We start from the raw sequence: 19,391 nt of genomic DNA, 5'->3' as shown, positions 1-19,391 counted from the left end.
TGAAGCCTGGGCCAGAATATGAGGCTACCTTCAGGAGTGTCTGTCTGCACGTAAGCGCAGAAACGCCTTAGAGAGACCTCATTATCGGAACTGAATCTTGAAAGGACCCCAAGGACGGAAGACAGGTGTTTGGGGAGAGTGGACCTCATGCCAGGGCATAAAGGCACTGCTTTGAGGCCAGGATCCTTGGGGCAAAGACTGCCAGGGATGATGGCAAGGTGGACAGGGGCCTGATCACAATGGATGCGAAGCACAGGTGGCCAGGGGTGTGTTCTGGAGACAATGGAAAGACAGCATGGGTTATGTTTCAGAAACTCCTCTCTGGCAGCAGGGTAGGAAAGACGTGGGGGAGGCCATCCTGTTTTGGTCTCACCCAGATGTTTGGGCAGACCTCCCTCCAGCCCGCTGCTCTTCCTCCCCCTCTACTGTCTCTGCCACATGGCCGTTACTGGTCTGGCAAGGCATGCTGCGATGGCAGTGGGATTCATGGCATCGCTGGACTCCACCTACCCCACCCAGAGCCTTACCAGTGTTCCCCAGAGACAGGTTTTCTCTTTGCAGACTTTAGCTTGAGGCTGAAACCTCTCAGGAATAGGGAACAAGGCTTTTTACACACAGTGCCGCATCCCGCTTCTAGCTCCTAAACCTTGACACGGGAAGGACGGACATGAACAGAGTGGGAATTAAAAAAAAAAAAACGAAAAAGATGTTTAATAAGACCAACTGGTTTCAGAGACAAAATAATCTTCCAACACTGAGCACCAGACACCACATGGGGTGACGAGTTGCAAGGGTGAGGTCTGACACTGGGGTGATGAAAATCCAACACAGAAAAACACAACCAATGTGGCCACTTGAGCCCAGTAGGCTAGAGGTGGCCTGGCAGGCACCACAGGTCATCCGGGCAGAGACCAACCCACATACACATGGGAATTGCGGCCTGAAGGCTTGATGAGGAGCCCAAACGAGGAGCCTAGCCGTGCCCAGCTGCCGTGCAACCCTCCTTTCCAGCTCAGGCGCCTCCCTGACAGGGTCTACCCGTCTGCTGTGCAGGCGTCCTGCTGACTGGGCTCCTTCAGCACCGGGAACTCTTGGGCATGCGTGGTCTTTACAACTGGCCCCGTCACCTGGCGGATTTACTGGAAAAACTCTGCTTCAGTGAATTTGACAGTGAAAATGGATGAGCCCTAGCTGAATTTTTTTGAGAGAGAATTTCTTACATTGTTCAAGGTCACCAAATAATTAGACACTCTCAGTGCAAAGCCCTGGCGGCACAGTGGTTAAGCGGTTGGCTGCTAACCCAAAGGCTGGCATTCTGAATTCACCAGGCGCTCCTTGGAAACCCTAAGGGGCAGTTCTACTGACTCGACGGCAACGGGTTTCTTAACAATGCAAGATCCCCAAATGCCTCCATCACTGGGTTTTTGGGAAAACTTTTCTAAAATCACAATTCAATCAGTTTTGGTAACCCATGGACACCCACAAGAGTGGTAACTCAGCTGCGCAACATGGACTTTTCTGGATCGGCCCCTAACAAACTACTGGCTCTCGGACTGAGGCAGGGCTACAGAAGGCAGTAGAGAGGTGTGACAGGCCTTCTAACTCCTCAAGTTCTTCTCTGGCAAAGGACAGTAAGGTATTTCACTAAGACCGTGTATTAGCATCTTAGTAGACATTTGTCTTTATGAAAAATCATGAACTTGCAGCAAACCTAAACTTAATTCCCAGATGAAACATTTCAAGTGGATAATGGTGAAAGCAATTTTGGAATAGAAAATATACTAACACGCAGTGAACTGCCTTGTTATCAAGTCTTTAAAGATCCCAATTAGTGGCTTACATTTCCTTACTTGAATTTTTACATGAAAAAAATTTGCTTGATACCAACAAAAAACCCGCAACAGGAATTGTGATGTTTAAAACCTCCTAGTATGGAGGCCCTATTTAACAAAGGTAAATCGGAATGTACAGAGCGCCGTGGGCTTTCTAGGGGAGGAAACTGGAACAAAACGACGACCAATTTCTAGGTGTTTCTTTGAAGAAGGGGGCAGGGTAGCCTCAGGGAGAGTGGGTTTATTTACTGAAGACAGTTTTTGGTGATTGGCACTGCCTGGAGTTTGCCGTCTGACGTTTTTCTGGAAGCTCCAAAGCCAGAGAAGACATGCTGGGTCTACAGATTCTGGCCCGACTAGGAGCAGGGGACGGGCATTGCTGCCTCCTGTAGCCCTAGGTCCACGTGGGAACTGTGTGGCCGAGTGGGAAGAACAAGGGAAACATGCATTTTGAACAGTTTAAACTGCCAAACACTGTTAGCTCAGGGAATTGAAAAGTCAAGGTCAGGCTGGGTTCAGGGTCAAACAATGACATATTAAGACACAACCTTCTTCATTTATCTCTGCTTTTCTCTGTGGCGACTTTATTCTCCAGCTTCACACAGAGATGTAGAATGGCTACCAGTAATCCCAGGCCAACAGGTTCAAATCCAGGAGAGAGTATTCCTCTATGAACAACCCAAGCAAAAGTGCCGTTCTTTTTAAAGACTCTGCACTCTGGAAAACGTTCCGGCTGCTGGCGATCGTCTAACCCAGCTCTCTGCAGTTATGTCCACGTTGGACTGCAGGGACTTCTCTCTAGCGGACGGTCACCTGGGCGAGTCTGCAGTTGGGGAAATCATACCAGCAGCCTTCTGAGATCTCAGGGCTTGGAGCCCAGGCCAGACAAAGCCCAGGGGATTGTGAGAGTTAGCTGTGGCTCCCCAGACGGTGCGCTAACATTCACGCCCTTGATCAGAAACAAGAAGGGCAAGGCCCAGGGCTGCAGAAGCAAGGAGGGACAGAGCCGGGTCAGTGGTGGACCCCGAGTAAGGGCTGTGCCTCTGCTCCTTAGCAGGAGGATGGCAGGGGGGAGGACCCGTGCAGTGAGATGCTTAAGCACAGGTAATTGGGGGAGGCAAGCCTTTCCCCCCGAAGCCTGAGGCCTATCCTCAACTATTTCCTAAAATGTGCTTGGGAAAATATGAAGCTTCTGTATTGAATTCAAAGATGCACTCACAGCACATTTGGAAGTCAGGACACAAAGGTTTTTTCCATCCACCGATGCCAGGGGTGTCACCTCCCCAAGGCCCACCCTGCCCCCTCCAGCCCCAGACTCCCACCCCCAGCAGTTTGGAAATCATATATTGCCGGGTTGTTGGGTACACAGGCCAGAACCACAGTGCTGCTCTGGAGACCCCGAGAAGCCAGAGGGTCTGGACATTAGGGTGAGGGCCCAAGGCTTCCACTGACCAATCACCCAGCACAGGACAGCTGCCCCCTGGGATGGACGGGGGTGGGTGGCTCCTTAAGGCAGGTATGAAGACAAAGCTTTCCACTAGATGGAGTGGGATGAACCAATTACCTGAAAATGTAATTTTTGAAGAATACTTTCCCCTGGTCACGTACCATTCTATTGTGCAAATAAGCTGAGGTCAAAACTGACCACTGAGATTGTCCCTTTCAGTGTGGTCCAGGAGGCACACCAGCTTTTGTAAACCACCCTGAATAAAAGCTCCCATGGACTCCAGGCAATGGACCACCTACAGCAGTGAACTCCCACCACTGCGGGACCTGTAGCGACTCGGGCCTGGGGTGGGTACCAGGGCAGGAAGCGGAACTCCTGACCCGCCTCGCACACGGGCAGCTCAGAGCTATCAGGGAGGACGCTGGGCGAGTCTCCAATGACAAGTGGGCAGTTCCAGTGCCCCTCCCAGCCTCACAAGGTGGGGCTCACTGTGCTCCCAGGCAAGCCTGCATCTAGAACGCCCCCCGCCCTGCACACCCAGAGAACGGGCCTCCAGCCTCCATGGAGGGGCACCTTCCTGATTATCAATGGGGGCATGGCCTGCCTCCCCACCTGCTCCATCTCGGTGACACGCGCATTTCACATCCAGAGGACGTGAAAAGGAGCATGGATGACAGGCTGCAGGTGTCAGACGGGGAGCCTGGATGCAGGCAGCCAGTGACAACACACGAATATCTAGCCTGTGTGTGATCTCGCTGGCTTTCTTGTCTAGATGCTGCCGTGTTCTCACTCGGATGTGTGTTACCCTGCCCGGTGCAACGCCCGCTCCTCCAAGGCCTGGGAGGGATACCCCTACACAGTGCTGGGGACTGTGACACACACAGGAGGCCACAGGGATGCTTCAGATAGCGTCATGTGTGTGGCTCATTCCCGCAGTCTCTCTCCTGTCCCCATGGGACAGAGAGGGCCCCGCTCTCTGATAAAGAGCTACAAGGTGGCACCTGTGGTGTGCAATTATACTATGACAGCAGACCCCCAAGCCCCTGCTGGGCTGGGGCGCTGGCAGCTTCCTCTGGGCGATGTGTGAGAAAGGGCTCCCATGGTTTTTATGATCTAGATCTACTGCCAAAGGGCTCCGAACCTTCTTACCACACCTGGTCCTGAAAGAACTGATTTTCAGAGCCAGATTCTCACTGCGTGTGGACAGAATGAATCATGTCTCATATTTGCTTTGTATTTCTCTTCAATAGTTGCTTCACCCAACATCTGACTGCTTTATACAATGAAAATACAAACTAAATGAAAATAGAAAAAAATAATTAAAGCATTGAACTGTACAAATTACAAATCTGTTCCAAAATATACTTACATTAAATAAAATACGCATCTCAGTAGGGTGGGCAGTTAATGAGTCTATGCCTTCAGGGAAGCTTCGGGACACTGGGCGGGCCACAGTCCTGCGGGGAGCTAAGAGAACTGTCATCCGAGCACGGTCTGTGCGAGCTTCTCACTGTCAACCTGCGGGTTACACTGAACAGTCGCTAGCGGCACTTGTGCAGGAAACGGGTCTGTTTGGAAAGGGGTAAGCAAGCTCTAGCCTCGCTTCTGAGTTCATTAAAACTTCGCGAGAATCCCATCGGCAGCCTATACAGTATAGTTTCAAACACAGTGAACATGTTAAGGTAAGCAGACAACTCTTTAGAACCCTACACACATTTTCTTGCTGTATTTATGCTGAACTCTCCATCTAACACGGGCAGTTAGGAAGCTTTTCTTCTTTTCGGTACAGCGTGGTCGCGGGCTGGCACGGCCCAGGGGGTGGAGAGGGCACGTGAGGACGGGGAAGGAGGGGCTCGCTCTGGCTGGTTAAGTGAGAGACAAAGTGATCACGCAATCCCTGGTCCTGCAGGCCTCTCCTTGTATCATCTTGCGTAACGCTTAATGTACTCTTCCACTTTGTTCCGGAAGTCCTCCTGGAGTCAAGGGTCAGGGAGAAAAGGAGAAAGAGGGCGTGAGTTTGCGAGAGGAAACTGACCCTGCCGACAGTCAGATCCACTGTGAGTGGTGTTGCGGGCCTGGGGATCGTAGCCTTGCGGGGCACGAGCTCGTCTCCCCACTACTGGTGCCTACTGTGTGCAGGCTTGGGCAGGACAAGCTGATGGGGACGGAAGCAGCAGCTCTGATGGGGGAGTGGGGTCAAGGCCACTACAAGTGTGCGCGAGCCGTGCTAGCTGCACCCAGGAAGAGCCTGTCTCGGACCCTGCTGCCTTTAAGACGAGCCACTCTTCATGGCCCATGACAGCTCCACCAGGGCAGGAGTGCTGTGGAGTGACATCATCAAGCAACAGGGCACTCAGAGGCCCCTGGGTGGCATCCTCCGGGGGGAAATGGCAGCATGGGCCTAGGGATCCCTGCGACTAGCAAAAGGAGCCTCCTCAGATCCCGGAACCCCCCACTCTGCTCCCCCACAAGGTTGGACGCATAGCCCCTTGGCCATGCAGGAGTGAACAAGGGGCCTTGGGAGCTGGTGTGGAACGCAGGAGCTCAGCTCAGCTTCAGTGGCAGGACACTGCGATCTGACAGGTAGTTCTCAGCCCTTGATCCCCCACAACAGAGCCACAGGGTCACTGATGCCTGTAGGGCCACACCACCTCAGTCCATCAAGGACCATGTGTAGTGCCATGCAGCCCCCACTTTGTGGGGACACGTCACGGGTCTCCACAGGCCCAAGCCCCCCTCAGCTGAGTGCTAAGGCCTGGGGGGCAGGGTCTGGCCTGTGGTTCTGCATGTTCCTCCACATCTGGCAGTCGGTGGGAGCTCAAGCGTATACCCCGGTGGTGAAAGCAGCCGTCGGCAGCTGGGGCTGCCCTCAGGGCACGGAGCCGGCTGGGCGCCAGGCCCACTGAGCTCTCCTACCTCTGACCCCCCCCCCACACCTAAGCTGCACAGTACCCCTTCTGAGGGCGGTGAGCCACGGCTCTAACACGGTGGGTGGTCAGGTAGCCTGCTCAGGGCCTCCAGGTGAGAGTGGTGAGCTGGGTCTCACAGGCCAGGCTGACGGCAGAGCTCCGGCACCACCCACAGGACGGCAGGCAGAGGCTCCACTTGGCTGGGTAAATCCCCACCACGGCCACTCCCAGGGTGCCGGCAGACAGACGGTGATGTCAGCTCACAAGGGGCCCTGCACAAGCTCTCAGTGTGTGAATGGAGACCCCTTAGAGCCTGCCCACACTGCCCCTGCCACGGGCCCAGTCTCCATCCCTGTGCCCTGACATGGTGCTCAGGAGAGAGCCGGGGCCCACAGGCTGTGGGGAGCTTCCCTGCTCTGCTGTCACCTCCCGCCCAAGGCCCAGGAGTCTGCAGCTGCCGCCTGGGCTCCGACTGGGGCTCTCCACAGACCTGTGTGGCTGTGGGCCAGCACTGCGGTTCTCGTGCTGGGCAGAGGACGACAGGTCCTCCCCTCATGAGTGGTGATGAGAAATCCACGTACTCTACGTGAACTTAATTACTGGCAGAGACCCTAGGTATCATGAGAATTACGCGTTCTCTGGTCCCCGGCACAGGCCATTCAGGGTCACCAGGATGACTGCGCCCCCACTGCCCTCCTGGCTCCCTCTGCTCCAGCCACACTGGCCTCCTCACTCTTCCCTGAACACTGGAGCTGGCCTACCCCAGGGCCTCTTCCTCTCTGGACTCCTCCCTGTACCCACATCAGCCCTGACCACCCCACTATCACCTATCGCTATCATCTCCACGCTACAGTTTGTTCAGCATGCCCCGCAGGAACAAGGACTGTCTGCTGTGCGCACTGAGCTGTCCCAGCATCAGGCACCTCACCTGGCCCGTCACCAGCAAACAATCCAAGCGTGTGGAATGCGGAATGGGTGAACACCAAGTGAGCGGCAGTGCAGCTGCCGACACAGCATGACTGGGGGGCTGGGGCCCTTCTCAGAATTCAGGTGGAGGCATTGCTGTTGGGGGGTTTGAGGTCCATTTTACTGGGGCTTACAAAGTTTAGAAATTGCAAAATATTCCCCCTACTTCATACCAAGAGCAGAAAGCAACCTTCAAAGAAAAACAAAATGAAAGACAATTAAACAACTTTCTTTGCCTGAACCTGCAGCTTTCTCTCCTTGAAAAGTGTTCATTCTCAAGGTCCAGTGCACAGGGCTGCTAACAGACGGCTACTGCGTGGGGCCGAGAGGAGCAAACCATCTCTCTTTGAAAAGGCATGGGGCTAAGGACACACTCTCTGCCCACAGCACTGCCAGATAACACGGTGCCTTCAGGACCACGAGGACGGCAGGCGGTGTGCACAGGTGTGGGTGGCAAGGAGCTGGGCTGCCTCCCAACACCCAGTGTTCTGTATGAGTGAGTGACACCCCTGGGCAGAAGAGGGGCGTTGAGCAGCCACCAAGAGAGTCATGGCCAAAGGCTACCATAAGGGTGCAGTGGCCGCCCTCCCATGGCCCCATGCACCTCCCTCCATAGTCACCTCGTGTGGGGTTGACTGCTGAGGGTGGCTTGCCTGGGGACATCACAGGTACTGTTGTCACCACAGCCGTCTCACACCCCAGGACACTCCTCCCCAGGACCCTGCTGCCTCTGGGCATCACACAGAGCTCAGCCTCCTCAGCAGGACACTGCCTTGCCAGTTAGCTCCTGCCCTACCAGAAACACCCAACACCCCATAGCGCTCCCGGCCCCTCGCCCTCAGGCTGCGGCACCTGCCTCCCTGGGCTGAGACACCTGTCCCTGCGGCACTTTGCTCAGGGTGTGGTGAAGGTTAAACCCAGCACATCTAATCCCCACGCATCCTGGCACATAGCAGTTCTTAAACAGAAGCAAGTCCTCTGAGCCTTGCGCACAACACTGAGAACCAACGAGACAGTGTGTGGACCCGTATTGTATGTTCACAGCCTGCATCAACCAGCCCGAGGCAGGTGGCTGACTCCAGGCTGGCAAGGATTCCAGAGGGAGACTATGATTCAGAAGATGAAGTCTCAGGCCCAGTAACTACATCCAGTCACCATGATGCTTACGCTAAGGCCGAACTCCTTTGTCCCTGAGGGGGCTCTACAAACTTTAAACAACTTCAGTTGTGGCCCCGTAGGGACCGTCTGTGCACCCTCCACAGGCTCCTAAGGCACCTCGATGCTGCTCGCTGAGATCTGTGTGCAGAGTCGACCCCACACCTCCGGCCCGGATGGCACTCCCACCATGAAGCTTCCCACGCTCCTCCACGAGACAGACTCGCAGAGCCCGCTGCCTTGAACTCAGAGGCATCTGACTTCAACAACTACAGTTACAGCAGCTACGGTTTTGCTATACTTCTCTTCATCCCAATGGGTTTTGACATTTTATTTCTAAGTAAGTTGTCTTTTTATATGTCTTCCTGGAAACATCTTGAATCCATGTGTAAGTGGACAAGATGGAAACAAAGTCTAATAGACCAGTTAGTCGGACAGAGCCATGCCCCTGGTATTTGCAGAAGTGATGGACCAGAGGTTAACACCCAGCAATATGCAAAGACCTTCTAAAAATCAATAAGGAAAATCAAAATGATCCAATAGAAAAATGGCTCAACAATATGAACAGGTAAATCACAGAGATACAAACAGCCAATACACATTTATGTAAAAAGACACCCCTTTCTAGAAGTTCAGAAAGTAAAGTAAAAAGTGATTTTCACTAGCAGTTGACCGAGGGGCCCAGAGCCAGGAGACGGGCCCCCCTGCTGCCCAAGGACAAACAAGCTAAAAGTTATTCAAACTAAGGACACACAGGCACTCCGGCCCAGTTTTGGGACGCTCTTCTGTAGAAATGAAAGCACCAGCATGTAGAAATATGTGTACAAGAGATATTTACCACATTATTGTTTGTAGTTGAAAAAAAAAATCACGGGGAAAACCCAAATGTTCACCGCTTATGCATTGACCTGGAGTGAAAAAAGTTAAAAAAAGAAAAGAAAGAAATAGAAGACTGAGTAACGAGTACGATCCTACCATTTTGAATAAAAGTAAAAACCAAAAAAAAGATGCCTTCATGTGTCTAGCTCAGTGAAAGGTGTGCAAAGGAAACAAGCACCTGGGGGCCAGGGTTTCTTCTTTCTCCCTTACACGTGTCTGAGATTTCTTCACGTAGCCTCACACGTCTGTGATGTCTTCATTCTCCCACACACGTGATTTCTTCATGTAGCCTCACGTCTGTGATTTCATGTGTCCTCAAACACGTCTGTGATTTCTTCTCTCCCTCACACACGTCTGTGATTCCATGTATCCTCACACACGTCTGTGATGTCTTCATTCTCCCTCACGTCTGTGATTTCTTCATGTAGCCTCACACGTTTGTGATTTCATGTATCCTCACACGTCTGTGATTTCTTCATTCTCCCTCACACACACCTGTGATTTCTTCACGCAGCCTCACGTGTCTGTAATTTCATGTATCCTCACATGCCTATGATGTCTTCATTCTCTCTCACACATGTTTGATTTCTTCACTCTCCCTCGTGTCTATGTCTGATTTCTTCAGGTAGCCTCACACGTCTGTGATTTCTTCATTCTCCCTCACACACATCTATGATTTCTTCATGTAGCCTCACATGTCTGTGATTTCGTCATTCTCCCTCACACATCTGTGACTTCTCTGTTCCCCCTCACACGTCTGTGATTTCTTCATGTTCCTTCACATGTCTGTGATTTCTTCATTCTCCCTCACACACCTGTTGTTTCTTCATTCCCTCACACATATCTGTGATTTCTTCATGTTCCCTCACACGTCTGTGATTTCTTCATTCTCCCTTACACACACATCCGTGATTTCATGCACCCTTACGTGTCTGATTTCATTCTCCCTCACACACGCCTGTGATTTCTTCATTCTTCCTCACATCTGTGATTTCTTCGTGTTCCCTCACGCACATCTTATTTCTTCCTTCTCCCTCCCATGTCTGATTTCTAACTCCCCCTCACACACATCTGTGATTTCTTCATGCCCCCTTAGACATATCTGTGATTAGGATCTCTGTTCCCTTACACGTCTGTGATTTCTTCATGCACTCTTACACACGTCTATGATTACTTTGTTTCCCCTTACACACACCTATGAGTTCCTTCTCTCACGTCTGTGACTTCATTTTGCCTCATACGTGTCTATTTCTCATACACATTTACAATTTCTTCATCCTCCCTCACACACACCCATGGTTTCTTCATTCTCCCTCACACGCCTATGATTCTCCACATGTCTACAATTTCTTCATTCTCCCACATGCATATTTGTATTGCTAATAAAGTAAAAGTGGCCCGTTTCATACTACGTTCTATTGGAAAACCCCATCAAACCAATAGCACTTCTCTCTGACCTTGGGTAAAACACTTTTCTCTGAGACTACTCACATTACTATAACATAGTATTTACTCTGTTGCTGTTAGGTGTCACTGGGTCAGTCCTGTGCCAACCTCATAATCGTTGCTATGTTGGAGCCCACTGGTGCAGACACAGTATTTACAAATTGCTTTAATTAAATTCCAGTCCTGGATTCCACTATTCTCCATTTCTTACCGATCTACTCAAGAGACGGGAACCATCTTTGTGCTCAGGTATTACACTGAGTGAGTCCGTCACTAGCTCACCTTGTCCCGCAGATGGTGCTCTGCGGCTTCAATATTCAATGGATCATCAAAATTCAAGAGATCCTTAAAAAGAGAGAAACTCAAAGTCAGCATTGGGAAGAACCTGCTTTTCTGCTGTTACAAGTCTTCATACTGTGAAACGGGCAACAGAAGTCTAATTAGCAGTGGTAGAATGACCCGGACACTTGAAAAATTCCAGTAAGAACCAAAGTTCTTTGGAGGTAAGGGTACTATACATGACGGTATTTTCTTCAGAATGGGGACTAATGGTTGACTGAAGCTGGGGCTATGTGTACGTGGAATTCAAGAATTTGGTGAAAATGGAGGAAAAAGAAATCACAATTTCTCGTGCTATTTTTTACAATTGGAGGATGAAAACCACTCTCGTTATGAACATTTAAGAAACAAAAACCAAAGCTCCTTCATTAAAAATACATTTTCCTATTTTAATTTAGTCTGTGATTAACAACTTTGCCTCTGTGAGGCTAAGCTTTCAGTTCTGACCCTGTAATTCACCTACATGAGTGTCGCGCTCCATCCCAGCCATGATGCCATCTACAGTCTCACTGAGTGGGAGACCATGCTACTGGGCTGGCCTGTCCCGGGGCCCTCAGGCTGGCACCAGGATCCTTTTTACCTCAGAAAAGCACCCGAATAGCTTGGCCCCCAGTCCCACGAGAAACACCACAGAACAGACGCTCAGCGCCAGATCAGAGGCTGCATCTGATCTTTATACTTCCCATTCTTCTTGAAAATCAGAGTAGTGAAATTTGTTCTTCTGAGTCACTACTTTCTACAATATGCCATATATAATGAGTCACTTAGAGACAACCATATTTCTCCTCAGAGCCACGTTAAGCTGGGGGGTTGTACTCCTGACTTGGAAATGAGTATAAGTGTGACCAATCCTATGTCATAAACGAAGCAAAGAAAATTATAAACCTCTGTGATCATTCACAGTTGTAAAATTAGACTCCAAGTCTCGGGAATGAGCAAAATTATTAGGCACATATTCTTTGAGTTTCCCAATGTACCATAAAGACTATGTAGACACACAAAATTCCTTATCCTCTTTACCGTACACATGACCTAAAGTGAATATTGGTTGGAATAACCAATACAGACTTAATGTGCACTTCTGATTGGCTCTCTGGAATTCAGAAGGCTTGGACAGAGCACTAGGAGAGGATATGGGGTGCTAACTTGGCTGCATCAGATTTCTTTAAAAACAAAAACAAAAGTACAAAGAGCCAATGCTTATTTCCTTCCATTAATTCTCCCACGGCAAGCAGTCAGTCAAAACTGCTTCATAAGCCACAGGGCCTGTGTGAGGTGTGATGGGTTCTGGGAGGATCCATGGGGCTGCTGATGACAGCGATGGGTGTGTGGACCCCTGGAAGGGCCTGAGCTAGCTAGCACCTGTCCTCATCGGCCCCTCAACCAAAGCTAAAGATGTAAAGGCTCAATATTACAATGCAGCACAACCACTGGGCAGATCTGAAATCACCCTCAACCTTGGTAGTTCATCCACTTCAATGAAAATGCCATGAACGGAGTCACAACCAAATCACTGGGCCAGCAGGACAGTGGGTGACGGAGCCCAGGTCTTGGCGGGAACTGCCTCCCTTGGGGATGAGGATGGTCCTGGAACCAATGGGAAGTGTGTGTGTGGCTGCTTGTGCCACAGGCACCCGTGGGGAACACCAATGGGACATTCACCACAGGCAGAAGGCTGGCAGGGTGGTGAGGCTGAGTCTTGGGGCATTGTTCCTCTCTCTCTTTCTTCCTGAAGGTAAGCCCGGGAATGCGGGATGAGCACCAGCAGACCCGCCCTGGGTCCGACTGTGGCGAGTCCCATGAGCCTGCACCTAATGCCTCGGAGATGTCAAGCCGTCCTTGGCAGGCAGTCAGTCCAAGACAGACTCATTTTCGTGGGTAGGAACTAAGGTTTTAACAAAAGTTCCAAAACTTTCTTTTATCAGAGTAGGATCTCTGAAGTTTATTTCCAGTAAAGCTCATTTTTGACTCAGAAAGTAAAAATTCAAAGGAGGAAATAGCATGGGGTAAAATATCCAGAAGATGGTGGTGTGTGGTACCCTCCTCAGCCCCTCCCAGGCCTCTTCCCGCCCACAGCCTGTCTGAGATGACCCTTCTCCCTGAGGACGGTGCCCTCGGGCAGCTCTGCACTCATCCTAAGATGACACCTACACAGTTCCGGTCGGGGCAGGTGAGCACAGGATAATTCCTCCAAACCACGACATCCGCAGGGCAGGGGCCACAGGGTGGCGGGAGTGCAGGCCCCGCCAGGGACTGGGCCACCCTACTTACAGGAGGCTCAGCAGACTAGACTGGCCCGGTACCCCAGAAAGCAGGGGAGCCCCTCCCTCCTGCAGGCAGAGAGTGGCTGTTCTGGGCCCTCGCACCCAAACTGGCTCCCCTACCCTGCTCGCCCCCGTCCTACCACCACCCTCCTCTCCGACTCATAAAAGTGCAACAGAAAAGAGGGGGACACGTGTGTACGGGTTTCCTGGGATTTTTTAACGCCCTTCTTCTTTTTTTTTTTTCTTCTATTATCCTTAATGTGATGGTTAAAAGCAGAAGGAAATTAAGAAAAAACTGGACTTCTGATCAACATACTTACAGTAAATAATGAGTTTAATCCCCAAACCACATCCTGAAATAAGGAAGAAAATAAGTTTCAGGCTCCTGAGCACTTGAAGTACTTTAAACCCACGACCAAGAACTATGTACTGCACTGCATCAAAACTTACCTTTCACATGCTTTGTCTGTCTCAGGACAGAAAATTATACAACAAGCTCCCAAGACCGCTGGGAACCCGCACAGTGAACGTAAGGTCAGGTCGTGCATGCTCGGCCGCCCCAGGCCCGGCCAGGCCAACGCTGTGCCATGGCGGCCGCAGGTCCTCAGGAACAGGCACGGCTTCACCTTGAATCCACCTGGCATCACCAAAGACTGCCCAGACCTCTCAAGTTGTCTTCAAGATAACCCGCGACTTTTAGCCAACTGCTCACCACCCCACTGGGCCTTGGTAGTTTCGCTCTGAAGTTACATGGAAGATCAAGGGAGGCTAACATCTTCAAGGGTCAGAGATTTTCATTAAAGCCAACGTTCTATCTGTGCTAACTTCTGATTTGTGACTTGATCACAGATTCTTTCTTGGCCTTCCTCTCAACGAGATGAAGAGTCTCATCTTTTTAAGGCGCGCTTCATCCCCATTCGACACCTGGTAATCTTAGCTGCCTTCTCTTATTTCTCCACCCATGCTTGTCCCTGACCTCTGGGTGTGAGCTGGTGCCGGGGGTGAAGGCGAGCTGTCAGGCTGTCTCAGGGGACACAGATGTGTGTCAGCAGACTAGCAGCTGTCCACGGGAGGTGTGTTATCACAGAGGACTGGGGAGGAAAGGCTGGGTATGGGGTGGCACTGCACTTACCTTCAGCGTCCGCGTGGGAGCCCAGCCAGTGCCGTCAATCGAATGTTCTCGCAGTAAACTGGAACAGACGCAGAAACCACAGGGTTAGGCAGCAGTAGCCCCCACTGGTCACATGATACCACGGAGGCACCACGCTGGCCGCCACAATTTCTCCCAGTCTGCCTTTTGACATTTACGCCACACAGGGCGCTTACATTTTATGCCAAACTGCACTGGAATGTGAGGGCCGTGAGGGTTAAATGTCCTGCCCAGAGACCCACAGCTGCCAAGTGGGGGGCTGGGGCTCAAACCCAGGTGGTCCAGCACCACTGCTTCACAAGAGAAAGTGACAAAACAGAAACAAGCCCAAATGCTAAATTTCTTACTTACTTTTCTAAACCCACTCATCATTTCAGCTCTCTACATTAAGACCAGCAACCTTAGGTCAAGCAGGAAGCTAAGGCACTGATCTTGACCTTCTGCCACTGGAAATGGGGGTTCAGTCCCACCGACACGACGCTCTAAAGCGCCCCCGGGCAGATCAAGACCAGTCTGCTAAAGAGAGTACATCTTAAGTGCCTGTGCCCTGGTCTTCTTAAGCCTGGTATCCACATTTTATTTTCTGAGTTTCATTTATCATATCCCTCCCTCTTAGCTAAAACCACCCACATGGAGGGAACACAGGTCCTCATTAAAAGAGGAGGAGGGACCCCCGGCCACAGACTGTTCTGAGAACCAGGCCGGGGCCTTGGACAAGAGGGGCCAGCAGACAGACACAGGTCTGGGGTGGAGGCCGGCACAGGCCAGGGGGCTGGCAGGAACTTAAGCCTCTATGGGTTTAACCAAAGATCCTGAGGTATGGTTTCCAAATCTCCTCTCAGAGGAGATAACATTTTTTAAAAAGCCCAGTGACCAAACCCACAACGCTCCCATGCAGAGAAAAGGGAAAGAGAAGGAACTTGCCTCAGACAGATGTCCCCTGTCTCTGTGATGTTTGGATGCCAGATTCTGGTCAAGCATTTCACTTTGGGGGGCTGTGAAACAGAGAGAAAGAGAGAGATCACAATGATGGCCTTTCAAAACCACAACAGTCTCATCTACAGCCCAGCACAGGGCCACACTTGGTCTCTCAAACCATAGCAGTTTGCCACACTCGGGAATGGTCTCTCAGATCATAGCAGTTTTGTCTACAGCCCAGCACAGGGCCACCCTCGGGAATGGTCTCTCAAACCACAGCAGTCTGTCTACAGCCCAGTGGGGGGCGACACTTGGGACCGGTCTCTCAATCCCAGCAATGTGTCCACAGCCCAGTGCGGGGCCACCCTCGGGAATGGTCTCTTGATCACAGCAGTGCGTCCACAGCCCAGCACAGGGCCACCCTCGGGAACGGTCTCTCAAACCACAGCAGTCTGTCTACAGCCCAGCACAGGGCCACCCTCGGGAATGGTCTCTCAAACCACAGCAGTCTGTCTACAGCCCAGCACAGGGCCACCCTCGGGAATGGTCTCTCAAACCACAGCAGTCTGTCTACAGCCCAGCACAGGGCCACACTCGGGAACGGTCTCTCAATCCTGGCAGTGTGTCCACAGCCCAGCACAGGGCCACACCTGGCATTCACCCACTTGTCTCCCTCAGTGTTTACTGCAGCTCACTAAGCACACGTTCAAACCTGAATACTAGCTCACTTCACATCCACAGTGGTGTGTTTTCACACCAAATCTACCACTGCTGATCTCACTGCCAGCACCGCCCACCAGAGCTTCCAGAGGCCAGTGTACTAATATGTCAACAGCTCTCATAGTGTGGGCAGACTAGCATGTAACCACCCACCCTACCACTGCATGTTTGGGTGACGCCCAGCCCCTAGTACAAACCGGGCCACATCAACGTTGCTATCTTTGCTCACATCCTCTATTATTTCCTCAGGACAAAGCCTAGGAAGAGGACTTTCTGGTCAGAAACATGGGCTTCTGACACAGGGCCAAGTGTCCTGGCCTCTGGAAAGGCTGTGACGCCACACCCCACAAGCAAGGGGGTGCCCACAGCTCTAGTCCTTGGGTCACAGAGGGGGTGCCTTTAGCTGACCTGCAACAGATGGCATCTCAAGGCTTCTCATCAGACTCGTCGTCACCAAGACACTGAAGTTACCAACCCTCTGTCTACTAGGGCTGTGCTTTCCCAGTTTACCTTCTGTATTAATTCTTAATTGTGGTGTGGAATTTTTTATCTTTATAATCAAATTGTTACCTTTGATATTGTACTTAGAAAATACCATCCCAAAGGTAGGTAAATACTCTCCTGTGCTTTTTCTAGTGCACTTACAGTTTCATCTTTTAATTTGCATAACAGACTTTTACAGCACACTAATGAATTCCCTTTCTGATTTCAAACCACCACAAGCTCAAGAGACTCCGCCAAATTACTGAACCAAATGTGAAAGTGTACGTGTCGAGGGATGACAAAATTCAGGCCCAGAGTGAGCGTGAATACATTTACTCGGCTCTAACGTGCTTCTCTGTGAGCACACAGGGAGGAGTCTGAGGGAGGAGCACCCGTGGACCCTGCACCTCCGGTGGGGCCCGAGGCTGCAGGGAGGTAGGCAGCACGACGTCCAGCGGGGCCGTGGAACCCTCTCGGTAACTGAGCACAGCTCGTCTGGGCATTAGGCTGCGTCACCGCCTCCAGCATTTGAAAGAACCTGAAAGGAGGGTAAGCTCACTCTCCCTCCCAAGATAGTGTCTTCTCAGCAGAGTCCTCAACACACGCTCACCCCACCCAGGGTTTGCTGCATCTCCCAGGGCTTGCTCCTTCCCACCTTCTACGCCCCATCTAGTTAAGAAGCTGACACAGACTGCTAATTTGTACCCAGAACAGAGAGCACGGCTCTGCGTCAGAAGCGTGGACCCTGTGTTTGCACACAACACGTTCCAAACTGAACTCTTCTGCACCAACCCTGCCACTGCCAACAGAGACAAACACAACACCTGTTCCACCTCCGCAGCCCTCACCACACTGGCCGGCACCACCCTCTGTCCAACCACGCAGCTAAGAATTTCACACACGATTAATACTGCATTCCAAATCCACAGGGAGAAGTGGGTCCATTCAATGGACAACAAGCTAACCATCTGGAAAAACACAGTTAGGGCCCCACTCAGAGCTTATTCTGGACACACTAAGACTCCACATGAAAGATTCAGAACCCTAAGAAGAAAATGTAGGTGAATCATCCTGGGGTCTGAGGGCCCGTGATAAACATTTCATAACATGAAAAAGGAAAAAAAAACTAGATTCGATTATAGTAGCAAAACAAATTTTTCTAGAGCAACAAGAACAAAAACACAAACGGAAAACAAGGAAAATATTTACAGCATAGCGAAGAAAAAAGTTTTATATAATGTTTATAAAGAATTTTTATAAATCTGTAAGAAAAATAAATACCACAATGGAAAAACAGGCAAAGGACATAATAGCAGCTCGTAAAAAATATAAACAATATAAACAGGAATAATATTCAGCACCCTGCTTACTGAAGAAATACAAATTCAAACAATGATTTGATGTCATTTATTTCCTCCCAAAATGGCAAAAAAGAAAAAAAAATAGTAAAGATATGCATTCTTCGAGAGGATTTGGGAAAAAGGGTCTTTTCGAACACTGATGGTAAGGAAGCCGACTGGCACAACCTCTCTGGAGGGTAATTTAATGATATTTATCAAGAGCCCTAAGCTGGGTATCGATCACTCAAAACCCATCATCCTACTTGCACGTATCAGCCCAAAGGAGAGCGGCCAACCCCGCACCGGCTGCGGACACAGCTTACCGCACGGTTTATCCCGGGGGCCAGCGGACTCCAGCCCACGGCCTGGTCTTCATGGCCTGAGATCTAAGAACCACTTTTACATTTTTAAAAGTTTTTTTTTTAATATATGTATATATAAAAAGAATGTGCAATAGAGACTGAACAGGCCCCCAAAGCCTGATATGTTTACTACTGGCCGTTTACAGACAGAGTCTGGTTTATGTCATCAGACAACTGGCTGATGAGTTAAACTGTGCTCCCTCGGTGCCGTCAAGTGCTCTGACTAACGATGATGTAATTATATGTATTAACTGACATGAGAGTGTATGTTCATGGGATGACCAAGTTACCAGCTATGTGTGCTGTGACTCCCTTTGTCTGCCCGACCACATGTTGACTGTAACACTCATCAAGTTAATGGCCATCACCCCTGGTGGTGGGGTGCACAGCCATCGTTCCTAAATGTCCTACAAGCTACAGTAAATTACATAAACGGTGGGAGTCTGGACATCACTCTGCAGCCACCAGCACTGCCCTTGCACAAGTATTTCTGGCAACATTGCAGGGCTGCCTTCCTTACCCTCTTTGGGGCTGGCCATGGCCACAGTACCTGACTTGGCCAATTACACATGAGGGACGTGACTCATGTCATTCCCAGGAGGAAACCAGAGCCGAAACCAAAGTGCCACGTGCCCTTCTCCTGCCTCAGCCTGGGCCTCTGGGAGCAGAGGATGCCAGGTGGAGCCTCCAGTCAACCCCCCATGGACACGCAGCAGGAGCCAGAAATGACCTTCTGCTGTGCGCCTGGTTGTTTCCAGAAACCATCAGAATTGTCCCCAGATTCTAAACAGCTGTATTTAAACCAAATATCTCAGACTGCCTCCCACCCGAGGCAGTGTCTGTCAAGCCAGGCTTCTCAATTTACGATTTGAAAAATAGAGCAAGTCTCAGCAGAGAGCGGGATGGTGGAGAGGCAGGAAACTGACATTTCTGGAAAGCATCAGAAGGATACTTCTGACTTTTTTCTTAGATTACCAACTCTTCTCCAGCCCCATAAATTGTACCTCAAAAAGAACTTTAAGGTAGTAGGCCACTAAAGATGAATTCCCACAGAAGAAGGTTTGGCCTCAAGCCAAACAGTGTCACAGCCTGAATTGAACCCTAGTACGTTTAGGGGAAATGATAGGATTTTATTTCTCTGATAGCAGGGAGCACAAAACCTGCAAGCAAGACAATGGGAC

The 19,391-nt window shown here is 50.6% G+C and overlaps 1 protein-coding gene across 3 annotated transcripts in view; it reads right to left on the bottom strand.

Moving 5' to 3' along the window:
- The window catches only part of UBE2F (ubiquitin conjugating enzyme E2 F (putative)), a 45,830-nt gene continuing 26,439 nt past the window's right edge, over positions 1-19,391 (bottom strand). Inside the window, exons 6-11 of one of the 3 annotated variants that reach the window (XR_007518009.1) lie at positions 15,312-15,382; positions 14,370-14,427; positions 13,558-13,590; positions 10,917-10,979; positions 4,649-5,252; positions 1-2,814 (exon numbers count right to left, since the gene is read on the bottom strand). Coding sequence is in view for 2 of the 3 variants with exons in the window: in XM_049888552.1 (XP_049744509.1) it covers positions 5,202-5,252; positions 10,917-10,979; positions 13,558-13,590; positions 14,370-14,427; positions 15,312-15,382 (276 nt within the window). In the remaining variant the exon portion in view is untranslated. The other 2 variants (XM_049888552.1, XM_049888553.1) reach the window with 2 other exon arrangements.

The sequence above is a fragment of the Elephas maximus genome, chromosome 6 (genome assembly GCF_024166365.1).
Source record: "Elephas maximus indicus isolate mEleMax1 chromosome 6, mEleMax1 primary haplotype, whole genome shotgun sequence".
Taxonomy (NCBI): domain Eukaryota; kingdom Metazoa; phylum Chordata; class Mammalia; order Proboscidea; family Elephantidae; genus Elephas; species Elephas maximus.
The sequence above is the reverse complement of the archived record's forward strand: the minus strand, read 5'-3'. Positions and strand labels throughout refer to the sequence as shown.